This window comes from Geotrypetes seraphini, chromosome 16, assembly GCF_902459505.1.
Source record: "Geotrypetes seraphini chromosome 16, aGeoSer1.1, whole genome shotgun sequence".
NCBI lineage: Eukaryota > Metazoa > Chordata > Amphibia > Gymnophiona > Dermophiidae > Geotrypetes > Geotrypetes seraphini.
The window spans coordinates 48,763,094-48,789,288 of NC_047099.1; the positions used below are offsets into that span (position 1 = coordinate 48,763,094).

General features: G+C 45.1%; 1 protein-coding gene across 3 annotated transcripts; it reads left to right on the forward strand.

The window, feature by feature from the left end:
• Window positions 1-367: 367 nt before the first annotated feature.
• RGL3 (ral guanine nucleotide dissociation stimulator like 3) lies at window positions 368-25,566 on the forward strand. 3 transcript variants are annotated; one of them, XM_033924262.1, is made up of 19 exons: window positions 368-480; window positions 967-1,067; window positions 9,347-9,454; window positions 9,579-9,790; window positions 11,735-11,857; window positions 12,019-12,224; window positions 12,781-12,905; window positions 13,258-13,467; window positions 14,070-14,173; window positions 15,063-15,147; window positions 16,423-16,512; window positions 16,649-16,735; window positions 16,866-16,898; window positions 18,762-18,883; window positions 20,483-20,572; window positions 20,680-20,824; window positions 22,360-22,557; window positions 23,616-23,730; window positions 24,192-25,566. In XM_033924262.1, exons 2-19 carry the CDS (start codon window positions 1,026-1,028, stop codon window positions 24,350-24,352), a joined length of 2,256 nt encoding a protein of 751 aa, XP_033780153.1. In that variant the 5' UTR covers window positions 368-480; window positions 967-1,025; the 3' UTR covers window positions 24,353-25,566. The 3 variants fall into 3 exon arrangements, with proteins under 3 accessions (XP_033780153.1, XP_033780155.1, XP_033780154.1); XM_033924264.1 differs by lacking the exon at window positions 368-480 and having other exon boundaries at window positions 489-1,067; window positions 24,268-25,566; XM_033924263.1 differs by lacking the exon at window positions 368-480 and having other exon boundaries at window positions 489-1,067; window positions 12,784-12,905.
• The last annotated feature ends 629 nt before the right edge of the window (window positions 25,567-26,195 follow it).

Here is a 26,195-nt window from a genome sequence, read left to right on the forward strand (position 1 = left end):
TTCTTACCCCCACCCCCCACCCAATTTCCAAATTGAGCCGGTATATTGTACCATCAGTGTAAATCTGTCCCATGCATATGCATTGTGGATATCCTAAAAACCTGCCTGGCAGGTTATGTCTCGAGGGACTGGGTTCAGCTCCTCTGTCATAGGGCATTTGGCAGGAGCTAAAAGGATCATATCTGCCTGTGAGCGGAACATAGAGCCAGCTGGAGCTCTGCCAAATGAGGCCCCATGCTCAGGAGTGGCAGAGTGCAGCCATCCTCGGGATGCAGCCCTGCTCCTCCTCCTCTTCAGCTCACAGGCAGCTTTTCCCATGTGAAATACCAACCCCCTCCTCTCCCCCCGCCCATTGGAACATTTTATTTTTGTGATAACATCGTCCCTGAGTTTCCACAACAAGGACTGCCCTGGTGCCTTTGGGAGACAAGGACAGAGGAGAAGGCAGCCAGAAAGAGGGGAGGGGGGTTCTTCCTTCAGGTAACACCTCCGTCACCCCCACACCTTCCCCCTGCGTTTCTGCATTTCTAACCCCCTTACCCCATGCACGCCTCCATCAGAACTTCCCAGTTCCCCCACCTCAGTACCTTTCCCAGATCCTATTCCCTGCTTCCCCCTCACCCCAATTGCCCTCCCCCAGCACCTTTTCCAGATACTACAGCCTACCTTAAGTACTTCTCTTCCAGAGCTCCCTGATTTTCCTCCACCTCGGGCTCTCTCTGCTAAATATCCCTCCTCCCCAAGACCTCCCCAATTCATCGTAGCACCTCTGCTAGAGAGCCTTTTCCCTAAAGCTTTGAGAGACCCTGTTGCCATTCTGTCTGACATCTCCAGGATCTCCCTGCTATATGCACACCTGTACCTGAGACACCGCCCCCCCCCCCCCCCTTCCAAGCCTCTCTATGCTGGAGATTTCTTCTCCCCAGGATTTGATGACAGATGCAGGAGTTCATTCCCTCTCCCCAGGGACTATGTGAGAAGGGAAGAACATCCCAGCTGAGGGGAACTGGGATCCCCATCTCCAGATGAGACCATCGGACCCTGGCATGGGGAAGGAGCTAAGCATGGTATGTATTATTTAGTTATGATGACGTCAACGGAGGCAGAGGGAAAGAAAGCGACTCTGGCCCAAGGTCAGACATACAGAATCAGTGACAGAGCCGGGGATTAGAGCTATCATTTAATTCTCATTGTAGCTGAGCAGAGGAGGGTAGTCGATATAATGCCAGTTCTTAAAAGAGACTCGAGATCAGTCCTAATCAAATGCCATAAGGAGCAGAGCCAAGAAGGATTTAGCGGAGGGAGATCTTGCTTTGTCAACCTGTGGGCGTTAATAAACACGAGTGAACCAGTTGATAAAGTGTATCTGCATTTTCAAAAGCATTTGAAAGGAAATCGAAAAGTCCTGGGATAGAATTCAGTGCCTAATTCTGGACTGGGAACTGGTTAGAAGCAGGAAATAGAATCATATTAAATGGTCAGTTTCCACTGGGATCGTGCTTTTTAATTTGTTTAGAAATGGGAGTGATAAGGTGATGCCAAGTTGTAGGAGGTCCTCGCCACACTGAGGGCGATGGAATTTCAGGAATAATTTTCGGACTGCTTGTGTCAGTTTGCACCGATTTTCAAAGTGAAAAATATGCACGGCCATTTCACTCTGCTTCTCAGCAGAAAACAATGTGTGGATCATTAAATGCTCCGAGGACGATGCTCTTGTGGGGAGCCTTTTGTGCACCTGTAGCCCGTTTCAAGACAGCCGACTTTCAGATGCTCTTTCACCCAGCTAAATGGGGTGTGAAAATTGCATTGCCCCTCTCTCGTATATGAGAAATGGCCTGCTCCTCATTTTGGGGAGGGCTTTGAGTTATAAAGACCCCTGAAATGCTGTCATTAGACCATAAGATTTGCCGCTGCTGGGTCATCGTGCCCAGCAGTCCGCTCACACGGCTGCCCTTAGGTCAAAGACCAGTGTCCTATTTGAGTCTAGCCTTACCTTCGTATGCTCTGTTCCAGTAGGAACTTATCCAACCTTGTCTTGACGGGTGCTTTCCCCTATAACAGCCTTTCGGAAGAGCGTTCTAGATTTCTACCACTCTGGGTAAAGAAGAACTTCCTTACGTTTGTACGGAATCTATCCCCTTTCAGCTTTAGAGAGTTCCCTCTCATTCTCCCTACCTTGGAGAGGGTGAACAATCTGTCTTTATCTACTAAGTCTATTCCCTTCATTATCTTGAATGTTTCGATCATGTCCCCTCTCAATCTCCTCTTTTCAAGGGAGAAGAGGCCCAGTTTCTCTAATCTCTCACTGTACAGCAACTCCTCCAGCCCCTTAACCATTTTAGTCTCTCTTCTCTGGACTCTTTCGAGTAGTACTGTGTCCTTCTTCATGTACGGCAACCAGTGCTAGACGCAGTACTCTAGGTGAGGGTGCACCATGGCCCAGTACAGCAGCATGATAACCTTCTCCAATCTGTTTGTGATCCCCTTCTTAATCATTCCTAGCATTCTGTTTGCCCTTTTTGCCGCCACCGCACATTGTGCGGACGGCTTCATTGACTTGTTGACCAGTACTCCCAAGTCTCTTTCCTGGGTTGTCTCTCCAAGTACTGCACTGGACATCCTGTATTCGTGTATAAGATTTTTGTTACCGACATGCATCACCTTACACTTATCCACGCTAAACCTCATTTGCCATGTTGCGGCCCATTTCTCAAGCATGTTTATGTCACATTGCAGGTCTTCGCAATCCTCTCGCGTCTTCATTACTCTGAATAACTTTGTATCATCCGCAAATTTAATCACCTCACTGGTCGTACCAATTTCCAGGTCGTTTATAAATATGTTGAAGAGCACGGGTCCAAGCACCGAACCCTGCGGCACTCCACTCGTGACGCTTTTCCAATCCGAGTATTGTCCATTTACCCTCACTCTCTGTTTTCTATCCGCCAGCCAGTTTTTAATCCACGTGAGTATTTCACCTTCAATTCCATGGCTTGCAATTTTTCAAAGTAGTCGTTCATGCAGGACCTTGTCGAATGCCTTCTGAAAATCCAGATATACAGTGTCAACCGGGTCACCCTTGTCTATCTGCCTGTTAATTCCCTCAAAGAAGTGCAGCAAGTTCGTCAAGCAAGATCTTCCTTTGCTGAAACCGTGCTGGCTAATCCTCATCAGATTGTGTCCGTCGAGGTGACCAATGATGTGGTCCATTATCAGCGGCTCTACCATCTTTCCCGGTACCGAGGTCAGACTCACCGGTCTGTAGTTTCCCAGATCTCCCCTCGAACCTTTCTTGAAGATCGGCGTAACAATTGCCACTTTCCAGTCTTCCGGAATCCTTCCCGATTTGATCGACAGATTGGCTATTAGTTGAAGCAGTTCAGCTATAGCCTCTTTCAGTTCCTTGATTACCCTCGGATGGATGTCACCCAGTCCTGGGGATTTATCGTTTTTGAGCCTATCAATCTGCCTGCATACCTCTTCTAGACTGACCATCAACCCTGTCAGTTTCCCGTCTTCATTTCCTGCGTATAGCCTGTCGGCTTCCGGTATGTTGTGTACGTCCTCTTCGGTAAATACAGAAGCAATCGCTTTTTAATAATAGTACGTTTGGCTTTGGGTTATTTGGAAAAATGTCAGGTGTCCCGCTTTTTATAATAGAATACAATACAATAAATCAGTTTCTGGACTGCATAACCAAATAGTTCAATGCGGTTGACAGAAGATTAATAATAAATACAAAGGATGGATAAGTTGAGAGAAATTAGTTGCCTATGAATTTATTGAAAAAATGGGTTTTTTTAGCACTCTCTAGACCAGTATAGGAAATCTTACAAGGGAGGGGGCTGGTGGTCCGAGTGTGTCCTTGGTGGATCAAAAGGAACAGGAGGCGGCAAAGTTGTGATGGCTGCCTTGTTCCTCTCAGATGCTCTCTGACTTGGTGCAGACGTCTGCCAAGTCTATAGGTTTTGGAGTGGTTTCGCACTTGCTCGGTGGATGCCACGTCCAAAACTTTGCCACCTCCTGATCCATCAAGGACCAGTCATCAGACTCACGATCCAGGACACGCTCGGCCCACCGAAACAGCCCCCTCACTTGTAAGATTTCCTCTACCGGTCTGGAGAAGCTAAAAGAAAGTAAATTAACAGGTAAGAACTTAATTTCTCCTTTCAATTGCTTTCTAAATTGAAGATAAGTGTGGGATGTTAGGAACAAGTTCTTAAAAGTCACTATCATGCAATGAAGCTTGAAAGGAGACTTGTATTTGCAGCCACTAACTGAAGGGAAAGCGAATAAGGCGTGGGTTTTTCTCAAATTCTTCTGGGTCAAATATTGTGGGGCTTTTTCTGAACACCGTGTAAAACAGCACTTATGCATCAAGGCCCGGATCCCCTAACCGGTGCTGATCTTGTAGACCCCAGTAGACGCCCAAGCTCAGTAAAAAAAAAAAAAAAATGCCATTTAAACAATGTTTTAACTGAGATGGTGGAGAGGAAAACGGTGACAGAGTTCAAAAAAGGGTGGGATGAACACAGGATCTCGAATCAAAAAAGAATGGTATATGAGTATATTGAAGAACCAAGGCCAGTACTGGTCTGTGTCCCTTATAGTGTCGTAAGGGGGAGCGGACTGACTTGAGTTCTGTGCATTCACGCCACTTCCCTTCCCCCATACCTTAACCCCCAACCTGCTGTCAAGTCTTCCTCTGATGTCACTTCCAGGACCCGCACCTAGGAAGTGACATCAAAGGAAGAGCCAGGAACGTTGCAGAGGTACGGGCAAGGAAAGCGGCATGTGCGTGGCAGAAGGGGACGGGGAAGGAGGTGGGGGGGGGGGGGTGCCACTCACTTTCTTTACACCACTGGTCCTGTATATGGCCATTCATTTGAGGATGGGCTGGGATGGTTTAGATTGAATGCAGTGAGCTTCAGTAGATAGAACCTAATTATAGGACTGGGCAGAGCTCTGGGTTTGTGGCTAAGAAAAAGGAAAATTTACATTAAATCATTCATTTATAGAGCGTGTACGGTTGGGCAGAGTTTAATGGACCATTCGGGTCTTTATGGTGCCTAAAAATCGGCACCAGAATTGCACCTTCGTGCACTAGATGTGGTGTATTTAGATTTTAGCAAAGCCTTTGACAGTGTTCTACACAGACATCTAATAAATAAACTGAGTGCCCTCGGGATGGGTCCCAAAATGACAGGCTGGGTTAGGAACTGGTTGAGTGGAAGGCGACAGAGGGTAGTGATCAATTGAGCTCGCTATGAGGAAAGAGATGTAGCCAGTGGTGGGCCTCAAATGGTGTCTTATGCTCCTGCCCCGTGCAGAGCCGTGAACCAAAATGGCTGTTCACACCTCTGCAGGGGGGGAGATCATAGGAAGATCATTCCTGTCCCGCTTCACCGCTAGATCACCAGATAAGGTGTGGAGAGGTCTGCGAAGAGGGAGGAAAGCAGGGGTGGGTCAGGGTTTAGATACTTGCAAATAACCAAAGTCACAAGTCCTAAACCTACAAATTTGGAGGGAGAAGTAGACGGGCAATAAAGGGGATGGGAGGAAAGGTTGAAGAGGTTAGGGTTCCTTGGCTTGCAAAAGAGATGAGAAGGCTGAGGGGGGATGTGGCAGGAGAAAGAAATTCAAATTAGACTAAGACTAAGGGTGCACCAGCCGATTTAAAAGAAACTGGAGGAAGTGGGGTTTTTCTAGATGTACGGCCAGGCTGATTCACATATCTGCGTTAATTAGACAGATCTGTAAACTATTATTAAGCAGGTTGATGGCATCACTTCTTCCACAGGAGAGCAACTGGAAATGGATTTCCCCATGATTTCCATGTGATCCAGAATGCTTCTGGGCACAATGGTTCATTGGTCTTACCCAGTATGGCACAGGGAGATAATTAAAGTGACAGAGCCAAGTTTAGAACCCAGAAGTCCCAGCAGTTCTTAGACCTCATATTTCCTCCCTAGGCTCAAAGAGAAGGGCTGAGGAGGTGGGAGGAGTCCCAGCGCCAGGCCAGGGACTGGGTTTGGCTTTCTGATTCTGCAAGAGACTGAACTCCCCCCTCCTCCTTGTCCCCACCAGCTCTAGTCAGTCTTGCCAAACTGGTTGGGTCAGTGAGCACTTTCCCATCTGGGTACAGAGACTGCCAAGAAGAGGGCGGGATGTAGCCAGAGCATGGAGGAGCGACTTGGAGGGGAAACAAGCAGCAGAGAGTGCCAAGGGGAAGGGGGAAATGAAATAGGCAGCTGCCTTTTGATCCAGGCCAAGAGGAACAATCAGGGCAGAGGAGGAGATCCCTCAGACAAGGAGAAAGCAACCTGCAGCCGGTGTTCCTGGCATTCATTCCATACTTTAATCTTTGGTTTTAAATAAGACCTTAACAAAAAGTACCAAGGCTAGAACAACACTAGGAATTATAGTCAAATTCAAATTATAGTAAGACTCGGTCTAGATTCTGAATGAAACCTTGCCTAAAAAGATCGGATTTAAAATATTTTCACAAAGAACAATAGGGAGATTGACACTTAATTTCCGAAGGTAAAAAGTTCCAATTTTTCACTGCCTGATAAGAAAAAGAGCCCTTTAAAATTTACTTGATGTATTTAATTTTAAATGTTTTATTATTTGTACACTTGTAAGATTAAAAAATGAATAAAGAATTAAAAAAAAAAAAAATTCACTTGGAACGTAGTCTCCCAACAAATGGCAATTTCTCTTTTTTTTTTTTTGGGGGGGGGGGATACTGCAATACCAGGTTGATGCATGGAGTGAATGAAACAAGCTCCTATTCCAAAAATCAATGTAATATATCCTCTATCAGATATTAAACATGCAGTGATCTAGTGAATGAAACGTAAGACGTGAAGCCCAATTCCATTACAGTAGAGCACAGAGGATCTGGGGCTTATCCACAATGTATAGAATCCTTTGAGCCTTTAGTAATTAATTAGAAATTGCAGACTATATAATTCACTTTATTTATTTCAGTATTTGCTCTACCTCAATTCCAAAGGTGTACAATCTAGATTAAAAACAGATAGAAAGGAACGCTATAATTTCAGTGGTATAGGCAAGATACATCCATTCAATCCTCCCAAAAAACCCTCCAACTCAAAACAACCCCCCCACACAAGAGCTGCATTCCCTACAAAGGGATCTGAAGAGTAGGTTGGGAAGCTCCAGATGGACTGGGGCAAGGCATTACATAAGTTAAGGGCCACGAAAAAGAAAACCAAATACCTGGTGGATTCGTAATAATCTCCAGCTGGAGAGGGAAGAACTAATCGATTTGCATCAAGAGAGTAAAGTGATGGAGCTGGAGTGTAAAATAAGAACCGGGTTCAAAAGGTAGGATGGGGTACCTTGATAGAGGGCTTTGCGGGCCAGGCGTAGTGCAAATGAGTCAGTAGCGATCTCTGTTCCAGCACAGCAAATGCGGAACTTACTTGTTTTGGTTTGAAAGGGGTCGGTATTCCGTGTTTTGCTGACTGCCACCAGCCTGGATAATTCTTGGGCCATATCTGGGATTTGGCACTGAATTTCCATGTATACGGAGCTGACTGAACCATTGCCGGCGATGAAGAACCGCATAATGATAGGATTGACTTTTATGTGGGTCTATTCATGTGTCTACCCTGGTTGGTTTAGTGCTGAATATTTAACTGGCCAAAGACTGACTCTGCCCTTCCGAATTTCCCCCCAAAATAGCCGGTTAGCCCCAAACAAAGAACCCATTCTGGCCAGTTAAATGGCTTTGAATATTGACTCAAAAAAAGACTTTTCCTTGGGAATCTATAGATGGAACACAATCTTAAAATCCTTTCAAAACCTGGGAAGGTTTCTCCACCAGCACCAAATCAACAGAGCTTAGGGTAAGATTAGATGGTAACACTTCTCTGCTATTAGTAAACCAAAAATCTGTAGTTTTGGGAGGGTTTGCCAGTGTGATGTTCTCTATCTTCTCAATAGAAACATAGAAGATGACGGCAGAAAAGGGCTACAGCCCATCAAGTCTACTCACTCTGCTTACCCACCCCCTGTCTATGCCCTAATGACCCAATGCTTAATCTAGGTGTAGCTGTGAGATAACTCCCGCTGTGCCTCTCTCGTCTGGAGAGGGGTATAGCAACATAACTGGCCATTTAATGTCACTTTTGGTACCTGGGTCCCAGGATCACCATCTCTGTTATAGAGACGGATGTGCATCAGACGAAAGAAATAGACAGCCCAGCCCTTAGCTGTCTCTTGCACAGTGCTAAAGCCCTCTACACTGTGATCCCTGGCCTTGCCCCTGTGGTACAGCCCCCTGATACACTGTGAATGTCATTTCCAGCCTTTACTGCTGTACTATGATGTAGGTGACGGAGGACTCCCTGTCCTACACCCTCTGGAACACAATGAATGTGAGTGTGGGTATGAATTCCGGTTTCCCCCTGTGCAATAATTCTGTGTTTCTTGCATGCAATCTTGTGGGGCTGAGATGTCATGAGATCTGATTGACCTGTTGCCCTAGACAAAGTCCATGAGGCTGTGAAGCATGAAAGAACAAACCTCTAGCCCAGAACTAATGAGTACACCTGGTATTGCAGGAAAGTAACCTCTCTCTGCCTCAAATCCCAAATATGAAAACTACAGAGGCTGCTCTGAGTGGTCTCGGGGTGTGACGAGAACCCGGGGTGGGGAGGCAGAGATGGGACATCCATGTGTGATTTATGTCCCCCCTCAATGTCCTGTAACCAGGCATTCCTTACCAAGTTTGACTTAGAAATGCAAAGACTTATTAAAGAACCACAGTTCATCCTGAATAAAGAAACAGTGTTGAGAAAAGGCACTCACCACCCCTCCCATCAGTCACAGAGTTAATGGGAATGTAGCATGACCTCAGGATACAGACCAAGGAGCTCCTTTAGCATCTCCCTCCCAGCATGAGCAAAATAGCAAGAGAAGAGCCCCAATTAAGATGTAGGCCTAGTTCTTCAGTTTCATATTATTGAAAAGGACTAAGACACTTTAAAACTGGGATAACATGGTTGGTATGAAGGGGGAGGATCCATGACTTATGTTGTTGGCAGGTTTGTTTTCTGATGGGATTTTGGAGGACGGTCTCTATTTCTATCATATAATGAGGTGAGCAGTAGATCTGTTGAATGACTGGAACTGTTGGGTGGTGTGAGAGTTGGATCTGTTGTATGATGGGACAGGGGGTGCTTTGGGATTTTAATTTGTTTCATAATGAGATGATGGGATGTTGGTTGTTGCGGGAGTTGCATATGTTGTATGATGTGGGCTCTAGATATCATCTTGTTTCTTGCCCTCTCCACTTCTCTCTGTTCATTTGCAGAGCCCCTTCCAGGAGTGGGGTGAGGAGGTGGAGGATGATGCTGTATACAACATCACACTTTGGAGGTCCAAAACTGATACACCTGGACGTGAAGGAAGCCTTGCCACGGTACAGAGAAATGTCAATCAACACACACATACGAAGAGACACAACTATATACACACACACAAACGTATTTATCAGATTCTCAGGCTCCCCATTGACCCTTCATCTCTGGTCCCCCCCCCCACAGGACACTGCCGAATTTCCATCATCCCCAGGCTGTGACTTTGTCCACTACCGGACCTGCAAGCTGCGTACTCTGAAAGCCGGGACCCTGCCTAGGCTGGTCCAAAACCTTAGTGCTGTCTACGGGAGCCACGACGAGGGCTACATTCACAGCTTCCTAGCCACCTACCGCACCTTTACAGACACAAGCAGTGTGCTGCAGTTACTTCTGGAGAGGTGAGACGGCAGAGCTTGTTCACAGACTGTTTCTTTAGAATATCCTTCAAGTTGCGGACAGGCAGACCATGTCTCTTATTGAGTTTGGGCTCAGATGTTGATATTATCACAAATTTGATTATTGTAATTCTTTGTACAGTATTTTAATTTAAACTCAAAAGTGGTAAAAAAAACAAACAAAAAAAGAAATTTCAGCTGTTTCAAAACATTGCAATGAGGTTGATATATGGTCTGAAGAGACAAGATGGAACAAGTTTATATATACGCAGATGACATTTCTATTTTAATCCCTCTAAATAATTTTACCACTGAAATTTTAAACCAGATATCTTCTGTTATGACACAGATAGAACAGTGGACAATTAATTTCAAACGGAAAAGACCAAACTTTTCTTGGCTAGTCCCAACAACAAAATAACAAACTCATTGCTTCATCTTAATGGTCATGACTACCCGATTATTAAATCTATCAAAATTCTGGGAGTCCCACTAGACCGACATTAACACTAGCAGAGCACACGAACTTAGTGGTACAAAACTGCTTTTTTACATTGTGGAAATTAAGAACCATAAAAAAAATATTTTGATCCTTTATCGTTCAGACTATTGGTGCAGGCATTAGTTTTATCTATTTTAGACTATTGTAACATCATCTATTTAGGAGCACCCAAAAAAATTTTAAGGAAATTCAAGATAATTCAGAATACAGCTGTTCGGTTGATTTTTGGTTTAAAAAAGAACAACCCTATTAGTCCATATTATCGTTTACTTCATTGGCTGCCTTTGGAGGCAAGAGTATTATTCAAATTTTCCTGTATCTGCTTTAAGTTGATATCGGGATTGTCTCCAGCTTCCCTTTTTCCTCATTAGACCATCAAGAGAAACCAGAAACTTCTATTTATTTGCTTATCCAAAAATTAATGGGTGTAGATAGAAGACCTTCTTAGATAGGCCCCTAGCAACAATCTTGGTTAGGTAAATGTATTTAGCAAGCTATGTTATCGGAAATTCATTAAGTTCGATAAATTTATTACTTAATGATAGTTTTATTATTGAAATTCTATTTTACAAATATTTGTATTTTTTACTGTATTATTGTATTTCACTGATTGTCCAGCTCTTTTTAGTGTAAACCGCCTAGAACTTTTGGTTATGGCGGTATAAAAGAATAGAGTTATTATTATTATTATTACAAGAGTGTTTCTATATAAGAAGCTCCATTGGCTGCCTATAGAGAAATGTGTGCATTTAAAACTGTTTTTCTGATTTATCATATTATACAGGCAGAGGCTTCCGATCATCTCATGTTGCTCCTTTCACGTTTGCATTATTCAGCTAATAGATTTTTATTGTATTTTCCCTCTTTTAAACGTTAACCTAATCCTTCTTTTACATAAGCTGCTATTGTTATTTGGAATGATTTACCCATACAAATAAGGACAGAAGTTAGTTATTGGAAATTTCGTAGAATGTTGAAAACATTTTTATGTGATAGATTGTAAAGTAAGTACTTTTAGTTAAAGAATTGTAAAGACATCTTTTTACCCAAGGAGGTGCCTTTAACTACATGGTATTAGAACAGTGGTCTCCAACTCAAACCCTTTGCAGGGCCATAGTTTGGATTTGGAGGTACTTGGAGTTAATGTCTTATTAAAGAAATGACAACTTTGCAGGAGGTAAAACTCTTTATAGTTTATAAATCTTTCCTTTTGGCTAAGTCTTAATCATAATATTGTCATTTATAGCTAAAGAGACCTTTGATCAAGAAACTGTTTTATTTTACTTTTGTGATTATGATAAACATACCCAGGGCCTCAAAATAGTACCTGGCGGACTGCGAGTTTGAGACCACTGTATTAGAGTGATTCAGAAATCTTGTATTAGATTAGATGAGCTGATCTTGTGTTGGCACAACCCCTTCAACATCACATCTTCCTTATTTAGTTCTTGGCCGATCGGAGAAGGGGCTCCGTCTTCAGAAACTCAGAACCTTGGCTGCTCTGATCAGAACTCAGCAGGGGCCCAATGCTGTGATGCCTCTGAGGGGTATCCAGAAAAAATGCAAAGGTGAGGAAACATCTGAACACCAGAGTCCTTGCCCTGTCACATCCCATTCACTTCTTCCAGTGTGACCTGGCGCAACCCCTCCCTGTCTTGATCAGTTTCACTCCTGCTATTATGAAGGGAAGACATGCAGAGATAACTCTGGGGCATCGTTTCTCTTGCAGTGCTGTACTCTATGTTCTTCACACCTGGCTGGAGTTTCGCCCTGAAGATTTCCGAGAGCCACCCCACTACCACAGTCTGAGGAAGGCTCAAACCTACCTGAGAAAGGCCTCCAGAGGGGCAGAAAGAGATGAGGGCGACAACCAGGCCGAGAGGCTTCTGCAGCAGTTCCAGGAGGAGGAGGAGGAGGAGGAAGCAGAGCAGGACAGTAAGTCTTTCTGCCATCTGGGACTCCTTGTCCTTCAGCCGCAGTTCTGATCTCCTGTTTCTAACTTTCTGAACTGGTTGTGGAAGAGCCATCGCTTGGATGCCTTGAGCTCGTCCGGTGCCACCTTTTCCACATTCCAGTCCACCCTGGTCATCCTGGTGAAAGATTCCCTCCTGAGCCCATGACTAGTGCACCATATCAAGACTGGCAGGGGAGGGGGGCGCATTTGTCAGGAATACCTTTCACCACAGACCTTCCTTGTGGGACAGTATCATTGTTTGTTTTTTTCTGGATCTGAGTGCCTATGTACTGGTAAAAAGCATTAGTGTTTGCAATAAACCTTTCCCCACTTCTGTCCTGTCTCCATTTTTAGGGATGGGAGATACCCCTGGGGGTCTGGGGCCACACCATGAGAAACACTGATTTCTCCTATTCCCTCCCTGCATCTCGCCTTATCCCTCTCCTCTCCTTCTCTCCCCGGTCTATCCCTTCCCTCCCATGCATCGGTAGAATTGCTTCAGCCTCTCTTCCCTTTATCCTTAATATTTCTCTGCAGTAGGCTTCCCTCAGCAGTTGACTTTCCTGACACCAGAAGAAGAAACCGATGGCTTGTTAGAGACCCCAGATCTCTTGTCGTTCACCGCAGAAGATGTGGCTGAGCAGCTAACACTCATGGATGCGGTAAGACAGAAGGGGATGGAGGAATGGAGATGGAAAAGAGTGAAGGTGTTGAGGGGTAGGAGATGGAGGTGTGGTGGAGTGATGGAGACAGGGAGGTGTGGCAAGAGGGGCTATCCTTTTGGGAATGTGTAACTCATGGAAAAACTGGTTTCCAAGTCACAGGCCAGTTTGGTTGTTGACTCTGTGCAGGTTGGGTATAGCTTTAGAAGGGAGAGCAGTTTCACAGGTATTAACCCCTCCCTGTGAAATTTATCTATTGGGATTTATTAATCGTCTTTTCATGAAAGTCACCCAAATTGGTTTTAACGATCGCTCCTCTGACTGTTCTTATCTTCTCACTCCTGGTGGGCAGAAGCTCTTCCAGAAAGTGGAGTCTTTCCATTGCCTGGGCTGCATCTGGTCTCAGAGGGACAAAGACAAGAACCTGGCCCCCACCGTCCGTGCCACCGTGGCCCAGTTCAATTCCGTGGCAGGCTGTGTCACAGCCTCGGTGCTGGCGGATGTGCAGCTGAAGGGTCAGCAGAGGGCGAAAGTGCTGGAGAAGTGGATTTCTATTGCACAGGTGAGGTGGCAAGATGGGGGATGGAGAACGGGGAAATGCTCTCTGGGTCAAGGAACGTTTGGAGACCCAGACTCCTGCCACTAGTGGAAAATTGACTTTTGTGGGTCATATCATGTATGTCACAAATACTTAAACTAGGCAACAAAAGGGTCATTTTCTAACAAGGCACCTGGGTTCACCCCTGTGCCTTTATGAAAGAGCCTGTCCGAGCACGTTAGATGTCTGAGACAAGACCTTCCAAGCACGACCTGCTGGATATTCAAACTCTGTTTGACTGTGACACGGACAGGAAAAAGTGCTTTGAAAAAAAAAAAAAACAAACAACCAACAGGTCACCAGTTAACATAGGATGGCTAAAGTGAAATGTGTGAAAAGAGGTAAAATTTGGCGGCTGAAAGTCTAAGATATACAGTACAGTATCCGTTCTTTACCTGTTCTTGCTTAAATGTATATCTTTAAACACATAGAATAGCATTAACCCCCACCCCCATCCCCCGTCCCCTGCTGAAAAGCCATATAACTAATGCAACGGCCACAGTGTATGGAAAATGTGCCCCATCGCCCTCAGTTCTCTATACTGGTCAATTTCTCCTTCTCCTTAGAAGTGTCGGCTTTTGAGGAATTTCTCATCACTGAGAGCCATTCTGTCAGCCCTGCAGTCCAACCCCATTTACAGGCTGAAGAGGACCTGGGCTGCCGTCAACAGGTGAGACAATTCTTTTCTCATTCACAGAGCACATCCCAAAGGTGACGGGTTCTATAGCTCCATGTCCATCCCCTGAACCCTCCAGTCCTAGAGGTGACAGGCTTTGTATCCCTGTGGCCATCCCCTGAACCCTCCAGTCCTAGAGGTGACAGGCTCTGTATCCCTGTGGCCATCCCCTGAACCCTCCAGTCCTAGAGGTGACAGCCTCTGTATCTCTGTGGCCATCTCCTAAACCAGGGGTAGGCAGTTCCGGTCCTCAAGAGCCACAGACAGGTCAGGTTTTCAGGCTATCCACAATGAATATCTACTATGTTACTATGTAATACCATTCAAGTATTTAAATGTCAGCTTCATATCTCCTGTTATCTCTTCTTTCCTCTAGTGCAGGGGTAGGCAATTCCGGTCCTCGAGAGCTGGAGCCATAGAAACATAGAGTATGACGGCAGAAAAGGGCCGTCTGCCCAACAAGTCTGCCTACTCGAAGAACCCTCCCTCAACAAGAACCCTCCCTCTAAGAATTTCCCGGAGCGAACCTACATGTTTATCCCATCGTCCCTTGAAGTCGAGTGCGTTACTGGCCTCAACTACCTGACGTCAGGTTTTCAGGATCTCCACAATGAATATGCATGAGATGGATTTGCATGCACTGCCTCCTTGAGATGCAAAACTATCTCATGCATATTTATTTTGGATATCTTGAAAACCTGACCTGGCTCCGGCTCTCGAGGACCAGAATTGCCTACCCCTGTCCTAAAACAAACTGGCTCGGTGTCTCTGTGTCCATTCCCCAGACCCTCCAGTCGTAATGGTGACAGGCTGTGCCCATCTTTTGCTCTTGAATTTTATCTTCCATCTCATTGTGCAGTAATTAGAAGCTTCTATTTTGCAGAGATACAATATCCATCTTTCACAAGTTATCCAGTATTTTCTCTGATGAAAATAACCACATGTGTAGTCGGGAGATCCTTGTACAGGTGAGACACTCTGAGGCTTGGGATGGGAGAGATCCTTGTACTGGTAGATAATCCCAGCGGTAAAATATTCAGATAACAGCCCCCCTTTGTGCTTATTGTGGGATGGTCATAGTCCTTGTGGTTAACTGGGGGGGAGGGGTGTTAGGGAAATGAGGAGGTGCCTAAGCTTTGAAGGTTTGCCCAGGGCTACCAGTACTCAAGTACTCAGTACTCAAACAAAAACGGTGCTTTTTCCATGGAAAGAAAATCCTAAACTTATCACCCCTATTAATATAAAAAATATTCCTTTGCAATTAGTTGATTCAATTAAAATTCTAGGAGTCATATTTGATAATAAATTAACTTTTCATGAACACATAGGTAGTATCGTAAAATCATCATTCTATAGACTCCGTCAAATTCGCTCTCTTTCACAATATCTTTGTTCTAAATCTCTAAATATCCTGATCCACTCTTTAGTAATCTCTAGAATCGATTACTGCAATGCCCTTTATAAAGGAATTGCACAGAATGAAATAAGACGACTTCAAATAATACAAAATACTTCAATTAAATTACTAACAAGGACAAAAAAATTTGATCACGTAACACCACTGCTCAAGAAAGCTCATTGGCTTCCAGTATCCCATAGAATAACATATAAACTAAGCCTACTCACTTTTAAAGCGATGTTTTTTAAAACACCTGCATTTATTTTTAATACACTAATTCCTTACTCTACAAATAGAACATTACGATCCAACGAACAGCATTTATTAACAATTCCATCTCTCAAAATCATTAATACTAGAAAACAATTTATCTTCTCTGTTACTGCTCCACAAATTTGGAATTCTCTGCCAATATATTTAAGGAAAGAACGTGATATTGAGAAATTTAAGATTAATTTAAAAACATTCCTTTTTAAAGATGCTTTTGATTAACAAGTTCTTCCCTTGAATTCAATAATGCTGCTTTCGACAATTCTTTGAACTCCCATCCTTATGTTTTTCCCTACCTTCTTTTCTATTATAAATTGTATTTCATTTCCCCTTTTTCCCTTCATTCATGTTTGTTTTTATTTAATGGTTATATATTAATTAATGTTTTATTGTTAATTTTAAAAATGCAATTTTATCTTAAAGTTGTAATTTAAATATTTTCTTTTATGTATGTACATCGCTTTGAAGCAAGATTAAGCGATTAATCAAAAATTTTAATAAACTTGAAACTTGAAGTGTTTCTGATGCATTAAGAAGTGCCTCTCGTCTCCTCTGCCCTTTCCCCCACTCTCAGGAGGAAGACTGTCAAGCTACAAGTGCGGAGACCAGCTGCAGGGAAGACTGCAAGCATCTGCAGAGACTGAGCCCCTCTGATCAGCCAGTGGTAGGCCAAGTCCTTCTTCACATCCGATGTCTCTGACACCACTGGAATGAATGTGTTGTTAATCAGTGCTTGGTGACTGCCTGGCACTGCTCAGCCAGATCTTTAGAAAATTAGTTCATCTCCCATCTTTTTGCAGAAGTCTTTCCCTGCTACAGTCCCTTATCTTGGCACCTTCCTGACGGACTTGGTCATGCTGGACACGGCTTTGCCGGATCTCCTGGAGGTAAGCTGGGCAGGACGGGCAATCTGTGTCAGTCTAGGGCCACTGCACAAGTACCGAACCACCCTGTTTGTTGTCAGATGTGGCCCACTCAGGGCAGAGCACCAGCTAACATTTTGTCTTGATTTTGCAGAACGGGTGGATCAACTTTGATAAACGGAGGAAGGTGAGACTCTATGGCTGGGAGAAGCCAGGCCATGCAGATTGGGGGGGCAGTTTTTAGCACATGCATTGATGACTTCACAGATGTAGCCACCTCTGAGAAAAGGGACCCCCCAGGAGGCTGATTTTATTCACAGAACATCCGGAAAAGAGGAGGGATTAGAACGGTTCAAGTGGCAAAATTCAGCCACCGAGAGTGTAAGTTATTTGCCCATGTGTGGACGTGCAACGTTTAAGAGCACAACTGGCCATGGGCTTTCAAAATGGCACTGCCTGGGTACTGCACAGAGCCACTGCCTTCTTATCCAGGACAGAAAAGTGATTGATATTTACTAGGATGTTTTGGGGTGCCTGGGGCCCCCCTCCAAAATTTGTAAGATCTACTTTATTAAATGAGGTAGCTGGAATCTGCATGCTGCAGGACAGGAAGGAAGTGCTTCTGTATCCCAGTTACAGCTCCTGCCTCCTATTGGCTGGAGTATCCGACCAATGGGCTGCAGGAGGAAGAGAGAAAACTGTTTGATAGCCTATTGGCTGACCAATGGGCTCCAGGGGAAGGCAGGAGTTGCTGTAACCAAGGATAGGGGCACTTCCTGCCTTCTGCTGCCAATGGGGAGGGACTCAGTCACATAACTTTATTGGTAGAACAATTTGGCATGCATTGCTACAATCATAAGTTCAGCAAGGAGAAGTCCTGGGAGAGAGATAGAGGGGGTGAAGGGGTCATTGCCCGGGAGAGGGATAGGATGAGTTAGGAAGTTGTGAAGGGGACTGAAAGGGTTTCTGATGGAGAGTGAAGTGGTGTGGTAACTGTGTCAGTCCACTTTTAAAGGTAATACATAGAAATTAATCAAAACAAAGAAAGGAAAATAAGATGATACCTTTTTATGGGACTAAATACCTTCCTCAGATCAGATTTTTGGAATATAACAAATGACATATATCAATTCTATATTTGAAACCTAAAAGAGTCCCAGTCTCACAAGGACAGGTAGGAGGGGGTGAGGTTGGGGGAGAGACGGAATGTGATCAGGGGGTGCCAAACCAGTATAATTTTATGATTTACGATGTGATAGGACTTAACAAAGACATGGGTTTCCTGTCTGGTGGGTTCCAAATATTTCATCATTTCAATATCACAGGTTTGGAAGTAAGCATACACATCCTGGGGGGTGAGGGAGGGAAGGGAATGGAATTGGAATTGATTCAAGGATTTTATGAATAGTTTCATGAAGGTTTTGATATATTTGTTTCTTAGCTGGGGGGGGATTTCTTTGAGCAGTAATATATGTAAGTTTGTTGGCGCTTATTATATAATGTACTAAAATGTGAATCATTTATTGCGCATTTGTAGTTTGAAAACCAATAAAGAATTAAAAAAACAAAAGATCAATTTTATTCCTCCTTATATGAAGCTGCATTAGGCTTTTTTTTTTGCTGGCTGTGGCGCTAAAAGCCCCAACGTTCATAGAATTTCTAAATATGGCCTGTCTGAGAATGTGTGCTGAGTTGAGCAGCCCCAGTCATTTTGAAAAGTTGGCTCCTGAGCTGAGGACTGGGTTCAAACTGTCTCTTCACATTGTGTTAGGTACATCCTTGTATCCTTTGAAAGGTAATCGAAAAATGCATGAAGTGAGTCCAATAAAAAAAAGATATCGCCTTATTTCCCTTATGTTTTGTAGAAATCCTCACCCTCCCCTAGACTCTCATGCCGTAAGAGATGCTGTGTTACATAAGAACATAAGAAATGCCTCTGCTGGGTCAGACCCAGCAGTCCGCTCACGTGGTGGCCCAGCAGGTCCAGTAATCTTCTATCTATACCCCTCTATCCTCTTTTCTTACGAGTCTTCCTCTGAACTCTCCCCAGGAGTTTGAGACTCTTTCCATGATTCAGAAACTGCAGCTGAGCTGTCAACACTACCGCCTGAGCGCCAAGCCACTTGTCCTGGCCACTTTCCACCAGCACCGGCAGCTCACCGAGGACCAGAGGTAACCGGGGGGGGGGGGAAGGGGGGGGGAAAGAAGAGCCAGAATCTGAGCTTGAGAGGAGCCCAAGCCCACAAAGGAAGTCATGCGGCCACTAACCAGACCCAAGTGGCGACAGTCTATCCGCAAGTGCCAGGAGTTGTTCCGAGACAAACGGACGTGTCGGGGGATTTGAAAATCATTGATCAGAAGGGGGGAGGGGGGTGTCAGCTGTTCCGTGCAATTGTTGTCTGTGATATAGTTGTATTGTGTTCTTATTTCACCCAGAAAAGAGAGAAAGTTGATATAGAATGGGGTTCTATAAATTGACTAAACAAGGATCAATGACCCTCACCCTCCAATGAGAGGGATTTCTATCATTGGTCCGAGAAACCTTGTTAAATTTTTTATTAACTTATTTATCGATTTAATTAATTAGTAGTAAAAAATCATGTGAATTCATCACCCAAATTTTAAAACTGTATCCACATATTTAACACATTTATATATTGTCTAGAATCTAGGTAGTTTCCAATATCAAGTACATTCATAAAAATTTCATAAGCCCATCAACAAGACAATATTCATTGGATACCTATAAAGACATAAACGCAGGCAATATTCATGAGTTATAGGACAGCCACGAGACTTGTTTCTAGGCATTGATTTCTTAAAGTTGACCTATTCTGTGCATATTCTCCGATGACCAGCTAGACTGTTCCACAGGTGCAGAACATTCTCATTGTAGAGGTCCCTCCTTCCGATCTTAATGTCCTTCCCAAAGGAAAATCCAGTTCCACCCTGCCATCCGGATCCCCAGTCAGGAGAGATAGGCCGGAGCCAACCTATACAAAACCCGGTGGACTATTGTAAGGACTTTGTGAAGCCAGTGAAGCTGTTTCAAGGCAGGGGATTGTAATCAGCCTTTCATCCAAGTTCTTTGCCTGGGTCAGTCCAAGAAAAAGTGAATTGCAGTAATCCAACTTCAGCAAGATTAATCTTAGGCTGTTAGCCTTGGTTTAAATCTATAGCTGAATGGCAATTCCTGTTTTGCAGATCCTCTAAATTATGTCCTACAAGTATAACTTCAGTTTTGCCAACGTTTAATTTAAATTGTAGTATTGTAAACCACTTAATACATTTGTCTTATCTATCTATCTGTAATGAATCCAATCCACCCCATAGATAAGAACAAAAGAATTGCCATACTGGGTCAGACCGAAGCCCAGGATCCTGTTTCCAACAGTGGCCAACCCAGGTCCCAGGAACCTAGTTAGATCCCAAGGAGTCAAACAGATTCTATGCTGTTTATTCCCAAGTCTGTCTTAATAATGGCTTAGTACAAAGGTTTGAAAAGCAGAGAGCAGGTCATCCAGGTGGTTCCAGTTCATCTGAGGATGCTGAAAATGCCCAGGGTTCTGTTAGCCCCCATGATGGGCAGTGAAAGTGAACTTCCCCCCCCCCCCAGCAACCAGCCTGTTATTTCAGGATTAGGAGGTGTTAACCAACTGAATGGTCAGGTTTTGTGGAAAGGGGAGGTGGGGAACAGGGAACCGGAGTGGACCCACGACCAAAGAAGGGGAGGAGTGGATAGCGGCTGATGGATCTCAGTATCTTTTTCAGTTACAGGATGTCCCGATCTATAGAACCACCCGCCAACTCCTGCCCCAACTCACCTCGGATCCGCAGGCGACTGACCAAGCGATTCAGCTCGTAAGTACCTGTAGGAAGCTCTGGAGAGCATATTCTATGTATGTCTACATATTCAGGCGTGAGAATGTGTGCGCCTTCACCTAATGGGTCACTCTTGCTTTTCTAAGCCTCCTGATGGGCTCTGAAGCCCTCTGGCCCCGGATAAATGGGGAACGTGGGAATGTTTCCCCTTCCGGTTCATGGAGCAGCTGCGACGCTGAAGACAGCCCTGGTTACACTCTGCCCTCTCCTGATGGTGGTCCAGCGCCCAAGGTCAGAATATGAAGGGGGGGGGGGACATGTGTGATGCTCATGCCTGTGACATGGCCATAAATGAGGTTTTGATAGAGGACAGTGTAGTCAGACTGCCATTAAGATCTGTGAGATTTTGTTGGAAAAATCTATCCGTTCCCTTCTTTTTGACAACGGACGCTATGGAGAAGAGGGAGGAACTTTCTGAGGAGGGAACATATCCAAGAGTGGAAACTGTCACAAATGAGGGGTGAGAGATAGGGTTTCCAGTTTTGACTTTAGTAAAATCCGGACCCCCTAGACCAGCCCCCAGGCCTGTCCCAGTCCCACCCCACCACCCCCGCTGCCTGCTCCCATTGGGCAGGAGGGCATCTGCGCATGTGCAGATGCGATGACGGCATGCATGTGACGTCATTGAGTGGCATACGTGGATGCCTTCCTGCCCAATGCGATTTTGAGGAAGCTTTTCAAAACCCGGGGAAATCCAGACATCTGGTGACCCTAGTGAGAGATTTTAAGAGAGCCGACATCTTAGGTTTTGTGGTAATATCCTAAGAGAAATCTTGCCCTTAAAGTCTCTTTCTTTTGCTTCAGTGGAAGTGCCTGGTACCATGTTGGTGTGGTGGTGGTGGTGGTGGGGGGGGGACGACTGACAGAGCTGGCTCAGAGGGGGAATTACACTGGACTCAAAAAAATGTAAATACGGACTGTCCCTCCTTCCCTGGGCTTAGACTGAACCAGTTTCGACTTGGGCTGGGTAGTGAGATGTACAGGACAGAGCTGAGAGGTCTAGCCTAGGGGGTTCGTGGATATTTGACTTTCCATCTATTGAGGGATGTGTTTATCAGGCCGGAATATGGGATAAACATCTTGGTAATTTTATATTAAGTTCCCGAAAATTGTTAAAAACATACTAGTGTTTCCTGGAGAGGACAGAGTGCGCTGGGTCCTGCATATAACACCCCAGTTACCCAGGAGGCTCCCCAAAAACCTTCCTCTGAGCTCTAGGAGAGTGAATCAAAAATGGGAGCATTGGATGACCTCGCCAGCCTGTGGCTGACTCATCCAGCTTGTCCATAGAGGACCCTAGTGCTTCCTGGAGAGGACAAAGCACGCTGGGTCCTGCATATAACACCCCAGTTACCCAGGAGGCTCCCCAAAAGCCTTCCTCTGAGCTCTAGGAGAGTGAATCAAAAATGGGAGCATTGGATGACCTCGCCAGCCTGTGGCTGACTCATCCAGCTTGTCCATAGAGGACCCTAGTGCTTCCTGGAGAGGACAAAGCACGCTGGGTCCTGCATATAACACCCCAGTTACCCAGGAAGCTCCCCAAAAGCCTTCCTCTGAGCTCTAGGAGAGTGAATCCAAAATGGGAGCATTGGATGACCTTGCCAACCTGTGGCTGACTCATCCAGCTTGTCCATGGAGGACAGAGTGCGCTGGGTCCTGCATATAACACCCCAGTGACTCAATGGCCCTGTTGAGAGTGAGACGTTTAAGCTTTATAAGAAGTTTGGAAATGATTTCTCCCCTTTTTCCTTTCTTCCTTCATTCAGGGTGTGCAGGATCTGCCCCTGGCCTGCTCTGCTGCAATCCTACCCCTAGACGACTCATTCCTTGTAGCAGTGGCCCAGGCCAAAGAGCCCCCATCACCAGGGGTCTCGCTTCCCATCTACAACAGACAGATGGCAGACTTGTGCATCATACGCGTCAGCGTGGAGAATGACACCTGCAATCTCTACAGGAGTATTCTGGTGAGTGCCTCACGATGGACCCGGAGGGAGGAAGCGCTCAGGTCTTGGAGATGACCCACCACCAGCCAGGAATGGAATGTAAAACCCGGATGTCTCAATCCGTCCTCCTTTTTCTGGAACCATATGGCAACCCTGACTTGCTCATTCCTGATCACCTCTTAGCCACAGGGTAATGTTTAAAAGCTCGTTACTGGCTCTGAAGGCATTCTGTGCCTTACTAGCTGGCCAGAACATCTGTTGACCTCTCTAAATTCGCTACTCCAGGCACAAGTTTGAGATATTTCTTGCCTGATCTCATGGTACTCCACCAGCAGCTGGAATCCGTCTAGAGTTTTTACTGAGCTTCACATAACCTCCAGGCCCTCACTATGTAAGATTCTGGGACATGTTTAGGGCTGGGTTGAAAATGTTCAGCCTCGACATGGGTGACGCTCAACAAGCCTGGATCTGAGCATTGTTCAATCTGTCTGAAGGGTGAGGACTAAGGTGAAGGATGAACTGTGGCCTTCTCTGCCTCCTCCGCCTCCTCCACATGACTCCTCGGTCTCTGCTAATACTTTGGAATTTTTTTTTAACCTTTTGTTTGGATCTGAGTTTGCTTTTCTCCCCCTCCCCCCATTCCCAGGCAGTATTGGCAAATTAATTGCCTAAACTTATCAAAAGGAAGCAGAGCTTGTGAAGAAGAAGGAAGGCCAGCGATGGCATATCTGTTTCCTCTCCCCACCTCCAACTGCTGAAAATGAGAAGTTGTACTTCATGTGCATTAGACAGAGAGCGCATAAGCCCAACCTAAGGGAGGGTCTGTTAGGCCAGTAAATAAATATGCATAACTTGGGGTTATAAGGGCAACTTCTGGTCAGGTGAGAGTACCTAGAACAAGCTGTTCAGAGCCCCTTTTTAGGACAATTCAGGTGGTGCCCATGAAGAAATTAAGAATGTGTCTTCAGGTAGTTGAACATGTAGGTCAGAGTCTCCTCCCCCCCTGGGTTCATATCTTTCTTGTATGCTGTTGAGTTGCTGTGAAAGCCTTAAGCATTCTCGCCATCTCCTTTCCACAGCTCACAAGTCAAGACAAAGCTCCTGCGGTTATCCTGCGAGCACTTCAAAAGCACAACCTGGAGCAGAGCCGGGCAGAGGACTTCCAGCTAGTGCAACTGCTGGCCGAGAGCAAAGGTGAGACAAGCGGCTGCTCTGGCCATGAGTGGTAGGATCAAGAGAAGAGCTTGTACCTGCTGAAGCCTGTCAACTGGTCAGTCTTTGAGTGTGGGAGGGAAGGAAAGATTTAATTGGCCAGTCCTTGGGCATGGGAAAGCAGGAGAGCTCTGATTGGGCAGGGGAGGGCAGGTGTGATCAGACTGGCCAGTCTGTGGGCATGGGAGGGAAGGAGAGATGTGATTGGCCAATCCTTGGGCATGGGAAGGCAGGAGAGCTCTGATTGGCCAGTCCTTGGGCAGGGGAGGGCAGGAGAGATTAGACTGGCCAGTTCCTGGCCATGGGAGGGAAGAAGAAATCTGATTGGCCAATCCTTGGGCAGGGGAGGACAGGAGAGATCTGATTGGCCAATCCTTGGGCATGGGAGGTGGGAGGGGTCTGATTGGTTGGTCACTGTCTTCCTGTGCTGCTTTCTTTTCCAGAACTCGTGATCCCCGACAGTGCCAACGTCTACTATGCCATGTGCACAGCTGGTAATTTTGACTTTCTCCTGCGCAGGAAGGAGGGGCCTAAGCCCAAGTCCCCTTGCTCTCCTCTACTGCCACCGACCCTGGATGGACCCTCACCGCAGAGACTGTTCTAGTCAGGGCTGATCCACAGGGGACTCTGACTCTTGAGGAGGGACAGCCAGGCAGTTGGAATCTCCAGCTCAACATATGCCCTTCTCACGGCTGACCCCCCACCCCTGATGTACAAAGATAGGCATAGCCACACACACTCACATATGGGGACATATGCCTCATCCGTGTGAGTCCAAGAATGCTGAATCCGACCCGGTCATATCACTAATGCATTCTGGGAAATATAGAGTCAGTCTGCTCTTCTTCAGTGAAATTATAACCAGGGCTGGAATAGCCACTAAGTTAGCTGATGAACCCCAAAGAGCAAACACACATGTGAATAAAATTCAATTTATATATACCCCTGTCTTCTCCTACCACCTCCCAAACCAAGTCAGCTTTTCCATACGTGTTTTTGAAGTTCTTTCGCTTTTATTAATGTGATCTTGTGCAGGCTAGGCGGCATACAAAGCTCTTAATATACCGTAAGCTGTACCTCCCCCCCCTCCTCCTCCGAGATCCTGTCTCTCCTTCCCTCCCACCTATTGTGGCCAGGAGCACAGAGTGCGGGGGCTTTTTTGGAGGTCCCTGTCAGTGAAGTGTACAGGACTGGTCAGCACCTTGATGAGTGAATTCAGACAGCAGAGAGGTTCAGATGTAAGAGATGGTCTTAAGACCCCCCTAGTGAATTCTGGCATTATATGATAAAGGAAAGCAAGCGAGTTGACTTGTTAGCATTTGCCAAGAAAGGGCTTAGTGACCAGAGGCATTTCCCATTGGGTATTCTGGGCATGACCTAAGACTCAAATAAATGGTACATTTAAAATGGGGTTTACAGACCTGTCCATATCGGCTGAATTATTGTATTACACAAGTCAAAAAAATCCCTCAAAAGGTGTAATGATGAGATTCAGACTTCTAGAATTCAAAAGTATGCTCAGAGACACGAAGGCGAAAAGAAAATGTGTTGCTGTAAACTAGATCAGAGGTTCTAGAAGTCTCAATCTCATCGTTTCACCTTTTGAGCCATTGTTTGACTTGGGAATGCTTCCCTTTAATCACTCTTCTGGTTTTCCCCACTGGAATTATTCTATGAATCTGATTGGCGTCAGAGGCAGTTCAGGAATATTTGCAATATGAAATGTATAAACACAAATTTTCAGAGCTTCAACAGTTACTGACTCAGGTTGTCTTATTTGCCATCTTTTTAACTTCAATAAAAGCTCCTTTAATCGAATCGTGTCATGCAACACAGTCATTCTGGCTGGAGGATGAAAATACCCAAGAAAATGTCTAAGAGCCAAGAGCAGGGATCACAGATAGCGAAAATAGGAGGATGAAATTACCTCTTCAAACTTCTATTTCTGGTTCTTTTCCTTTTATCCCTACGTTTAAGAACAAATTTACCCCCTTACAAAGCGGTGCAGCAGTGGCACTGATGCCCATTAATTCTCAATGGGGTTCAGTGCGATTACCACAGGCCATCGCGCTAATTAGCTTAGTAAGAGGGGGGGAGGGGTAGTTTGAATCTTTGTAAGACTCAAATATTGCTGCCATCATGTTGACAATATTCCTGCTTCGTTTTCACTCGATGGGACTGACATCCCCATCATTATGAAACTGTGTTATATGGGCATAATGCCAGACTCTTTTTTAACAATTAAATCACACTTGAAATTGATTGTCCAGAAAGCATTTTGAAGCTTAAGTTCTGTTCAATCAGACTGTTCAATCTTTCACTTTCCATTTATTTGATTATTGCAACAGACTTTTTCTTGGTGCACGAATTGCCAAAACGCCACTGCTCAGTTGATAGGTAATGTTTCTTGACTTTCACGCCTTTATTTGTTTAAAAAATTTCTATAC